Source organism: Musa acuminata, chromosome BXJ1-3 (assembly GCF_036884655.1).
Source record: "Musa acuminata AAA Group cultivar baxijiao chromosome BXJ1-3, Cavendish_Baxijiao_AAA, whole genome shotgun sequence".
Taxonomy (NCBI): Eukaryota; Viridiplantae; Streptophyta; class Magnoliopsida; order Zingiberales; family Musaceae; genus Musa; species Musa acuminata.
Genome location: NC_088329.1, coordinates 10180001 through 10192226, shown reverse-complemented (window position 1 = coordinate 10192226; position 12226 = coordinate 10180001). Strand labels below are relative to the sequence as shown.

Sequence of the window (12226 nt, the reverse complement as noted above, 5' to 3'; positions counted from 1 at the left end):
TGCAACCACCAGCGGTGATCTCGTTCGGATGGGGAACGGCCAGCTGCCGCGCCCGGCCGAGTTGGTCCCACCCGAACCACGTCGCTGACCCAACCCAATTTGGCCTCGTGTCTTTTTTATTTGTTCTGGAAAATGCATCCTAATTTGATGTGGTGGCGTGTCGCGCCCTCTTTACGTGAGAGGAACATTCTGGAGCCAACGCAATCGTGGCTGTGGTCGCCGACAAAACGAAGAGATTAGGATTATAAAAAAAATCACTAAATTGATAATTAAATTTTATTTTATTTCTAAGGGCTTTTTAGAACAAAATAAGGGTTTAGCATTATCATTAGAGTCTAAATTTTAAATTTAAAAAAATATCTTTATAATCGGTTTGATATTTTATATTAATTCTATTAAGCTAGTTCAAATTCAATCGATCCATGATTGATTCAATTCGATTTGAGTGGAGTCTGATTCATGTTTGAATTAAAAAGATAAGAATACATAAAAAAATTTTGAGGATTATATCGAACAAATGTAATCCTATTATAGATCGTATAATCACTAAAGCGTAGCAAAAAGACGATAATTATGATTTCTTTCGTTGAGTGATAACATTCTTATTCTTATCGCAACGATCGTGATCAGTGGTAAAAAATGTTGACAATGATAAGTCACGTTTGACGGTATATTTTTGGAGAAATATAAAGGTCAATCTAAGTTTAAATCAAACAAATTAAATAAATATTTTTTAAACCCATTTGATTTAATTCATATCAAGCAAAACCAGTTCAAATAAAAAAAAAAAATTAGAGTCAAATAAGATCAATAGATATTATTTTATTAATTTTATAAAAGGATATTTTGGTCCAATCGTTAATAAAAAAAAAAGTAGGTGTTTTATAGTAAATTGCTGTGGTTCCAATAAGCGGTGGTGGCATTTGTTCCAACCTCTCCACCGTATTCAGCCGCCTCCATCCACTATGCCACCGAAAGATACATGTTAACAGTTGGGTGGTGCAGTTCGCCGGAGGTCAGCAACGATGACATAGAACAACACGGGTGGCTGTCGAAAGTGCATCTATCTATCAAGCAATGATCCATGACGTGATGAAAGCCGTCCAAGATTAGCTTGAGTTTGCCCCCAGCCCAATACTGTAAGCCGACGAACGGGAAAGAAAGACTATCTGAGGCCTTCCATAGCTTCATACTCGACCGAAGCAATCGGCATGTGATGAGTTCTTCATATCTATCTGTCGACAACCCTTCGCCATACGGATGACTTTTTCTTTCTTAGGGAACAGCTGAACCATTTTGTCACGTAACTCAACTCACAGCGTGGCAACGTATGCTCAGTCGACAGCATCTCGCATGAACATGATCGATCTCTCATCATTTACGCTACAAGTCAATGTGTCAGAGGTCAATGGTTCCCAAGTATTTCTTCTACGCCATAAGGGTCGATTTCGATCTGGAAGGGTTGATTTAGTCGTGGGAGTGAGCCAATGATGTGCATGCTATTCAAATCGTTCTTAATGCATTGTTTTTTCCTCAGATCCATTCTTTGCCGAAGGCTTGATAATTAATTTTATTGCACGATGGAGTTTACCAGTCGTTAAATATTAAATACTAAATTAATTATATGAGATCGATGGCAGCATTTTAGAACTACTCGGCTCCGATAATGACAACTCAATTTAAGGGGGGGCTCTAACCATGTTAAAATCATGATTTAGTATTTAATTTATTTTTTTAATTAATATTAATATTAGAATATTATTTGAAGTGCCTTTTTTCTATTATTCTCTTGTAAATCATCTTTATATAACTAATTTGTTAATGCTCATCATCAGATTTTTCAAGCAATAGTAATCGGTCGGTTTGGTGGTTGGAAATGCAACCCATTGCTGTGGGGATAAATTGGACCAAAAGTTGCTTTTTATTCAAGCAATTATTATGGGAACATAAAGAAATGACAAAGTCAATCCAACAGCTAATTTCTATCAAAAGGCCGAACGATCACAAGAGGCCACGAGAAACGACAGAAGTTGGACCCTTTTTCTCTCTCTCTCTCTCTCTCTCTCTCTCTCTCTGACACAGTTGTAGTTGATAAGGATGGATTAGAAATATAGACAGCCCAGTGAGCTTCTGATGCTTCAGCCATTTCCCGGAGAAGATTGAACACGGAACAACAAGTCTCGTCTCCGAAGACTACTTCCAACCAAACCTTTCGTATTAACGACCTTCTCTCGGCTTCATACGCGGTATTGGGTCTAGAGAGCGACTACCTCCGCCTGTTGATCGGAACACCTGGTTTTGCGTCGTTTACTTTTGCTACAGGTAATTACCAAGTCCATCTTTGGTCCACATCAAATACGGACCATGTCATTCTCAGGCTCACATTTTTCTATTTAGTTAGGCCAATTCTTCGGAATATGACCTTTCTTCTCACCGCTAAACCGTGTGGAATATTCTATTAAGTTAGGACGTGAACGTTGCTTCCACCCGCAATCATGTGAATAACTTTTTTCTTTTTTGTTTATTTAAGAAAAATCATCGATGGAGACGGCCAATGATAGCACACTGTGAGGACGAGTCGACGAAACCACCCTACACTATCCGACCCCTCCGATCTCTGCTCGACGGCTCTGGTTCGATCCTCGGCATCTCCATGGTCGGTAAGACCCGCAGGTTCGGATCCCACGTCACCTTCTCCTTCGCGTGTCCTTGCCGCTCGCGATCCCTAGCCAACGGTTCGGATCGCTCCGGCCCACCGAAAACAAAGCGCCACGTCGCCATGGCCCGATGACGCGGCCCCCTCGGGAGGTCACACCAGTTTTGCCGGTTCGCCAAGTCGAGTTATTAGGTGAGACCCGGTCGAGAAGCGGTCCTGCCCTAGCCGCACCGCGGAACGCGCGGACGTGTCGTCATCAGACTGGCTGAAGCTATGCAGTGCGAGTCAACCGTTTGCTCCCCCAACTCTGCACCCATCTCAGAACCATTTGCTTACCCATCTCACCTCCGCAGCTCATTCTTAATCCCGACCACGTCCTCACCAACTCCCAACTCCCTTCCACTCCACCGGTATATTATTGCCTCCTCTTCGCCGCCCCTTTTCCTTTTCCTCGGGACAGAGAAGAGAAACCAGAAAAGGGAGCAAAAGAACTTCAATTAGAGTTCTTCTCTCGTCTCTTCTCTGTGCTTTGCTCTTTCTTCTCTTTTCTTGCATTGTGTTGTCTTCTCATCTATCTCCGCTCCGTCGCCGTCGGGATGGGTTCGATTGCGCCACCGGAGGATATCATTTTCCGTTCCAAGCTTCCCGACATCGAGATCATCAACGACATCCCCCTACATACCTACTGCTTCGAGCGGATTGCCCAGTTCGCCCACCGCCCCTGCGTCATCGACGGCGCCACCGGCGCCGTGCTAACCTACGCCGAGGTCGACGCCGCCGCCCGCCGGTTCGCCGCGGGACTCCACGGCGTCGGCATTAGGCGGGGGGACGTGTTCATGATCCTCCTCCGCAACTCCCCTGAGTTCGTCATCGCCTTCCTCGCCGCCTCCTACGGGGGGGCCGTCGCCACCACCGCCAACCCCTTTTACACCCCCGGCGAGATCCACAAGCAGGCGGTCGGCTCCGGCGCCCGCCTGATCATCACCGAGTCGTGCTACGTGGACAAGATCCGGGAGTTTGCCCGGGAGCGCGGCGTCACCATCGTTACCGTGGGAGACGGCCCCGCGCCGGAGGGCTGCCGCTCCTTCGCCGACCTCATGAGGACGGACGCAGGCGCGCTGCCGGCTGTCGAGTTTGACCCGGACGACGTGGTGGCGCTGCCGTACTCGTCGGGCACCACCGGGCTGCCCAAGGGCGTGATGCTGACGCACCGGAGCCTGATCACGAGCGTGGCCCAGCAGGTGGACGGCGACAATCCCAACCTCTACTTGCACGAGGACGACGTGCTGCTGTGCGTGCTGCCGCTTTTCCACATCTATTCCCTCAACTCGGTACTCCTGTGCGGGCTGCGGGTCGGGGCCACGATCCTGATCATGCGGCGGTTCGATGTCGGACCGTTGCTGGAGCTGGTGCAGAGGTACCAGGTGACGATCGCGCCTTTCGTGCCGCCCATCGTGCTGGAGTTCGTGAAGAGCCCGCTGGTCGACGGCTACGACCTGTCGTCGATACGGATGGTCATGTCCGGGGCGGCGCCCATGGGGAAGGAACTCGAGGACAAGTTCATGGCCAAACTTCCCAATGCCCAGCTGGGCCAGGTGCGTCTCGAGACCACACATAGCATCGGTTTCTTTTGTTTCTTTTCGACCGAGTGCCTTTGTTGCTCTCTCGTTCTACTCCTGCCACCGGTGTGCTGCTTGGCTGTTGTATCGAAAAGTCTAACGGCCAAAGTCATTCGGATGCCTTCCCCATGAATGAAGTCTCCTCCACCCTTCGCTTTTATCACCAAACTTGTTCCTAATTTCCTGTCTCGCTAGAAGACACTCGATAGGGAGGAGTCACGTCAACATCTGTTATCATGTGTTGCTATTTGCCATCTAGTCACCGTGCCTATAATGACAACCATGACATCTGAAACGATGGTACATCACTGCACAGTTTAAGCATAATCCATGTATTCGTTGCCATCGATGCAGCGTATCGCTGTTCGTCGGTCTGCCTTTTGGATCGAGCCATATTCCTCTCATCTTATTTTCCATCCGCAAACCCCGCCCGCCTCGACGCCGGAATCAAACGGTCCAATGGATCGGATAGTAGTAGTACGAGTCAGTTGCATTTTCATATGTTTACCGTGTGCAAGTCGTTCCTGGCATTCCCAAAATTAATTTCCCCACTCGTTTACCAATATAGAGTGTCGCTAGAAGGACAAGAAAATTACGGTTTGGTCCCTCCAGGTCAGATATCTCGCTTCTCGAATTTCATGAAACTTGTTTCTTCTTCTTCTTCTTCTTCTTCTTCTCCTTTGTTTCTTCTCGAATTACCATTAGTTTTTCGTGTTCGACTTTTTCATCCAAGCTTCCATAGGCAGCATGTGGATGGTGATGAGGAACTAACACGTTGGACCTGCTCCGTACCTTGCAGGGGTACGGGATGACGGAGGCCGGGCCGGTGCTATCGATGTGCCTAGCATTCGCCAAGGAGCCGTTCGAGGTGAAGTCCGGCGCGTGCGGTTCCGTAGTCAGGAACGCCGAGATGAAGATCGTCGACCCCGAGACCGGCGCATCGTTGGGCCCGAACCAGCGCGGCGAGATCTGCATCAGAGGAGCCCAAATCATGAAAGGTGAGTTGACAGCTTCCTCGCTACCACCTTTTACATGCAATCGTGTGATGATTGGTTTGAATCGGCCGCACAACTCGCACATTCATTACGGCACACATCAAATAGGTATCATTACACAAGTTGCTAATGGGGAAAGGTGGGATGGAACCCTATGAACTAGGTAGATGGTCCACACCCAGAGCAAACCTCAGAAAGTAGAAATCGATTGCAGGTTGATGTCCAGGGAGGGAGTAAGAGATACGACTCTTAGGATTGCACAATGAGGTAAACGATGAATAATCACAAGAAATGGTAGACTGGACTTGGTACTTCGGCTGGCACCTGGTTGTTCCACCAAAATTATTATCACAAGAAATGTGTTTCTTAGAAGGCCGACCAGAATTAGGATCCTTTTAGCTTCTTGGATGGCTACGACGTTGACTCCGCCTGTTCCTGTTCCTGTTCCTGTTCATACACATAGAAGGTGATTCCCCACATAGGTGTGGCAATTAGAGGGTCCCAACTCGATGCACAGTCGCCCAACTCAACCAAACCAACATGTTGTCCCGGAGTCAGTCATCCTCCACTCACCCCGCACCAATAGAAGGTGAGGGGATGAGCTAGTCAATTAATTAATTGTTTATGGCCACACCCAGCTAAAAGAAAAAAAAAAAAATGGTCCATCTGACCAAATCATTCTGCGGATCTGAACAAGCAATGTGGGATGGAACTCAATGAACAAAAAGTCAAAAACTGAAGGATCGAGAGTAAATATTTTGTTCTGGTATGGGGTTTTGCTGCATCGAAGCTGTTCATGACAGACAGTCTTTTTCTGGTCCGCCATTGCTGTCAAATCCGGGCTCAACAGTCTGATCAATGGATCCATCAATTTTGGTGGACAGCTATAATCGAGTAGGAGGAGTTGGCCACATGTTGCCAGATGGATTTACAATTTAGCCCTTCATGTGACGCTGGACAGCTTCTTAGGCTAGTGGCTCGCTAGCAAGGTTAAATAATCGAAAGCTTTGTCTACTTGGGCTTGTTAAATTTGCTAGATTAGAAAATAGCATTATGTGAATCACAAGCGAGATGGATCCAATTATGAGGCACAGTCCTTTGATGGCTCCTATTTGGCAAAGTGGCCATTAATATATATACACTACCTGAGGCAGTTCCCCATGTTCCCAATTATGTATTTATTATGTGTGATTGCTGCACTGTTAGTCAAAATTAGTATCAATATTAGTATGTTTGTGATCTTTATGACAAAAGGTTTTTTTATTATTATTTTTTGTCATTGAGAAATTGATGAGCCTATCTAGTTTGCTTATTGAGCTTACCACTAATTGTTGTTATTCCTGGAATAAAAATATCATGTGCAATATTGTTTATAGGACTTTTGTATAGCAAGCTTACCCTTCTTTTTAGGACTATCATCTATGGACCTTAAGAGCTTTCAATAAAATCCGAATGAATCTTGCATTATTGTGATATTTCTGTAGGATTTTCTAGTCTCCTACTTATTATTTCACTCAAGATAAAATTCACGAGATATATATACCATGAGATTCGTGCTGCTTGGGTAATCACCATGTAAGAAACTAGAGTAAGTACACCGACGGCATGGTTCCCGGGAACATATAGGTGTTGTTTGTGACATGACGTTCGAACTGCAATTGCACACATCTCTGGTGTGCTAAGCTTTGATATGGACAAATAACTATTTGGTTCATGACTATATTCTGTGATATGGACAAATAATTTCTTCTCCTTTCTTTCGCAGACAGTTTTCCTTTGGTAGAACGTCGTAATCAATCAGTCATTAGAAGCTCCTGTTTGGCTTCTTCTTTAATGCTCTTGGAAGAGAGCTCCTTCAATTAGGGCACTTGGAACCTTTGTATTTTTACTGGAGACGATGTTTAATTTTCTCCATCATTAATACTACGGAGAGTGATGCTTCACCTGTGGGTCACTCATCGGGACTGCGTTTTAATCATGCAGGATACATCAATGATCCAGAGGCGACAAAGAACACCATCGACAAGGACGGTTGGCTACACACCGGAGACATCGGTTATGTGGACGACGACGACGAGGTCTTCATCGTCGACAGGCTCAAGGAGATTATCAAGTACAAAGGCTTCCAGGTGGCCCCGGCTGAGCTTGAAGCTCTGCTTATTGCCCACCCTAACATCGCTGATGCTGCTGTTGTCCCGTAAGTATTACTGCAACTCAAACATCACTATAATGGAATTTACCTTAAATAATTATCTTCCACTACAATTTTTTGCAGGATGAAAGATGAAGCAGCTGGGGAAGTTCCCGTTGCGTTTGTTGTGAGGTCGAATGGCTCCAAGATTTCCGAGGATGAGATCAAGCAATACATCTCAAAAGAGGTGAATTTTCGAGAATCAATGACTTCTATTACCAAGCATTAGTCAATCTTCTGTTTGTCAGATTGCATTAGTTATTATATACACGAGAACAGGTAATCCAGAAATCCACAAGAGTTCTAGACTAGTTGACACGTTTGTTCTTTCATTTTATCGACGAAGTGAACTTACAATTAGTCGAAGAACTAATGTGCTAGCATGGGAGATTAGAAAAGGCTAATACCAATATAACTTTGCTTGAGACGGCTTATATTTTGTGTTTCTGAATTTTTAATCTTTTTTAGGTGGTGTTCTACAAGAGGATTAATAAGGTATTCTTCACGGAAGCTATTCCCAAGTCACCATCCGGCAAAATCTTGAGAAAGGATCTAAGAGCAAAATTAGCCGCTCGATTTCCTATCGGCCCATTTCCGTGATCGTCATCAGACCGTCCGTTATACTCTCCTTGTAACTCTCGTACGAGAGAAGACGGCTGGAAATTCTTTCAGGACGTGGCTTATTAGGGTCATTTGGTTTTAAATCATCCCAATACAAATTATATGTTTATTTGTTTTAAATTCGTGAGATTGAGTTTGTGATGTTATTGTAAGATAAGACGTGTTTGTCGAGAGGTCACAGACGCACTTCTCAATGTATGTGGAAAGCAATACTAATTTGTCGTATTTCCCACATCTCATTTGTAGCACGATTTAACACTTATTAGTTCCCTCTGCTCAATACAATAATCTGTATTTAACGTGCATAAACTTATGGCCGAGTTCACCTGAGCAAATAATGCGTTACACCGAGCTAGGCGGTTTAATCTGGTGCGGGCAAGTCGGTCGAATTCAAAGAAGCGCCGAAAGTTCGCTCTGGCTCGGTACCTACCCCCTCTCATACATAGTACCGGCCGCTGCTCTCCTCTTGCTCGCCGCCTTCTCCTTCGCTTCCACGATCATCAGGTGATCTTTTCAGTTCCCTCTCGTGCTCTTTATTCCTCGTGACACCTCCAATTTGCCTATGCTTGAAATAGTTCTAGGATTCTCGACGAACTTCACCGATGATCCATCTCAAGAACAGCACAGTCTTTTTCGTTGAACTGACATTTGCTTCTGACGGCTGAGTTGAATGCAGAGTTAGGTCGGGCCCTCACGATGGGATGTTGATCAGTGTTTTTGGTCCGAGCATTGTCTGTTTGAGCGGCGTGTCTCTGCCTCCAGGCTGGTTGGCAGTTCGTCTTTGTTCGCTGGATGGCAATTCCCGGGTTGAGATGCTCGTGGCTCGATGATGATTGCTTTCCTGCAAAAATGACCTTTACTCCAACTAGCAGTCTTTAACCGAGTCGCTCCAACTCGATCCTCGACTTGCAACTCGCCAAATCTCTTGCCCGGGTCGCTCCAGATTGGTTCCCGACTTGTGACCCGTCGGCACCAAAACCTAAGCCCGAGATCAGTTACTCGGCCCACAAGTAGTCTTTAACCGAGTCGCTCTAGCTCGATCCTCGACTTACGACTCACCAAATCTCTCGCCCGGATCGCTCCAGAACGGTTCCTGACTTGCAACACGGCCAGCAACAAAACCTGAGCCTGAGATCAATTACTCGGCCCACAAGTCTAAATCCTTACCCGGGTCATTCCAAATCGGTTCCCGACTTGCAACCTGCCGGCACCAAAACCTAAGCCCGAGATCAGTTACTCGGCCCATAGGCAGTCTTTAACCAAGTCGCTCTAGCTCGATCCTCGACTTGCGACTCGCCAAATCTCTTGGCCGGGTCGCACCAGATCGGTTCCCGACTTGCGACCCGCATGCACCAAAACCTGAGCCCGAGATCAGTTACTCGGCCCACAAGCAATCTTTAACCGAGTCGCTCCAACTCGATCCTCAACTTGCGACTCACCAAATCTCTCACCCAGGTCGCTCCAGATCGGTTCCTGACTTGCGACCCGCCGACGCCAAAACCTGAGCCCGAGATCAGTTACTCGGCCTACAGGTAGTCTTTAATCGAGTCGCTCCAACTTAATCCTCGACTTGCGACTCGCCAAATCTCTTGCCCGTGTCACTACAGATCGGTGCTTGACTTGCGACCCACCGGCACCAAAACCTGAGCCCGAGATCAGTTACTTGGCCCACAGGCAGTCTTTAACCGAGTCGCTCCAACTCGATCCTCGACTTGCAACTCGCCAAATCTCTCCCCCGAGTTGCTCCAGATCGGTTCCCGACTTGCGACCCCGTCGGCACCAAAACCTGAGCCCGAGATCAGTTACTCGACCCACAGGTCCAAATCCCTGCCCGGGTCGCTCCAGATCGGTTCCCGACTTGCGACCCGCCGGCACCAAAACCTGAGCCCGAGATCAATTACTCGGCCCACAAGGAGTCTTTAACCGAGTCGCTCTAGCTCGATCCTTGACTTGTGACTCGCTAAATCTCTCGCCTGGGTCGCTCCAGATCGGTTCCCGACTTATGACCCGCCGGCACCAAAACCGAGGTCCAAGGTCAATCACTCGGCCCACAGGCACAGTCTCTAATAGAGTCACTCCAGCTTGATCCTTGACTTGCGACTCGCCAAATCTCTAACTGAGTCACTCCAGCTCAATCCCCGACTTGCGATTCACCAACCTCCTATCGAGTCGCTCCAGCTCGATCCTCGACTTGCGACTCGCCAAATCTCTCACATAGGTCTCTCCAAATCGATTCCCGACTTGCGACCCACAGGCACCAAAACCTGAGTCCGAGGTCAGTCACTCGGCCCACAAACACAGTCTTTAACCGAGTCGCTCCAACTCGATCCTCGACTTGCGACTCACCAAAATCTCTCGCCCGGGTCGCACCAGATCAGTTCCCGACTTGCGACCCGCCGGCACCAAAACTTGGGTCCGAGGTCAGTCACTCGGCCCACAGGCACAATCTCTAACCGAGTCGCTCCAGCTCGATCCTCGACTTGCGACTCGCCAAATCTCTAACCGAGTCGCTCCAGCTCAATCCCTAACATAAGATTCGCCAACCTCCTACCAAGTCACTCCAGCTCGATCCTCGACTTGCAACTCGCCAAATCTCTAACCGAATCACTCCAGCTTGATCATCGACTTGTGACTCACTAATCTCCTACCAAGTCGCTCCAGCTCGGTTCCTGACTTACGACTCACCGGCCCCAAACCTAAGCCCGAGCACAATCCCTCGGCCCACAGGATCCCGCTCCCTAAACTGCCCCAGGACAAGCCAATCCAGCTTCCCCTTGCAAGCAATCAACACAACCGTGGCATTCCGACCCAGGCATGCCTCTTGCCCCCTCATGGACCCCACAGCAAGATAGGGGGGGGGGGGGGGGAGGAGGGGGGAGGAGTGATAAGGTATATTTTGGGTCCAAGACACGTCACAACCGATGCCACGTCGCGCTATAGCCGAGTTAGCAAGGGGAGCACCCCCACTTGCTAAGTCAAAATCCGTACCGAAGCGCTGTTTGACATGTCCCGTCCCGGAAGCTCGGGATGGTGCCGTCTGGCATCGTCCTGCGCATCTCGGGACGGTGGCCGCACAGAAGTACCGCCCATCCCTCGAGGATCAACCACCACGCCAAACCCGCGTGCGACCGACCCTCATACAATAATATAAAAGCCCATAGCCGGCATTCGACCAAGGGAGAGGACACAAAAAGAAGAGAAAAACAACCACCGACTTGTTCGTCAGAGGAGCCAAAGCCGGGAATCACCCGATGAAGGTCAGTTTTGTGGGAAAGCGATCATTCTCGAGCCACGAGCGTCTCAACCTGGGAATTGCCATCCAGCGAACTGCCAACCAGCCTGGAGGCGGAGAGATGCTGCTCAACACAAATGGTGCTCGGACCGAGAACGCTGATCAACACCCCGTCGCGAGAGCCCGGCCTACCTCCACATTTAACTCAGGGCAACGCTGATCGATACCCCGTCGCATGATTCATTTGCTCAACCATCTCGTTGCCGATTTGAGTGTCAAAATTTTCAAGTTCTTTTAATCATAGTTTGTGTATTATCCATATATGCCTGTTGAATTCAGGAATATTGTTGTATTTTTAGTATTGTTGTATAATTGAAGATTATTACATGTTTTTGACATACAGTATCTTAAATTTAAATCTAAAAGATATTATTTGTTATGTATTTTTTTAAAACATAATGTGCTTTAAAAATATTTTATTAAGTTTAATTTGTGTATTTTAAAAATGTGAAAAAGAATAGTAATATTTTAAAGGAGTTAAATGTTGTTTACCGAATGAACTTTTAGTTCACTACTAAATAACATGTCACTAAGATATTTGATTGTTGGAGATGAATGATTGTTAAATTTGTTTTCTGTTTTAAGATTTTGTTTTTTTATATATTTTTAATAGTAGTATTTATTTATCCCACCTAGTCTTAAATTCAACACTATGTTCATGTATTCAATTTTGATAAAAAAAGAAAGAAAAAAAAAGATTTCTCACTAACCATGTTTATGAAAATCAATTTTGTTAAAGTTCAGGATGGTTAAATAGAATGTCTTTTACACTGAAACTTTGTTTAGTTTTGGAGTGAAACTTTAAAGGTGCAAAATGGGGATCGAAATCCAATTTAAATTTGTATTTAATTT

At 46.6% G+C, this 12226-nt stretch overlaps 1 protein-coding gene across 1 annotated transcript; it reads left to right on the top strand.

The window, feature by feature from the left end:
• Positions 1-2934: 2934 nt before the first annotated feature.
• LOC135622665 (4-coumarate--CoA ligase 1-like) lies at positions 2935-8316 on the top strand. Its single transcript, XM_065124695.1, has 5 exons — positions 2935-4251; positions 5075-5273; positions 7254-7467; positions 7546-7648; positions 7930-8316. Exons 1-5 carry the CDS (start codon positions 3253-3255, stop codon positions 8059-8061), a joined length of 1647 nt encoding a protein of 548 aa, XP_064980767.1. The 5' UTR covers positions 2935-3252; the 3' UTR covers positions 8062-8316.
• The last annotated feature ends 3910 nt before the right edge of the window (positions 8317-12226 follow it).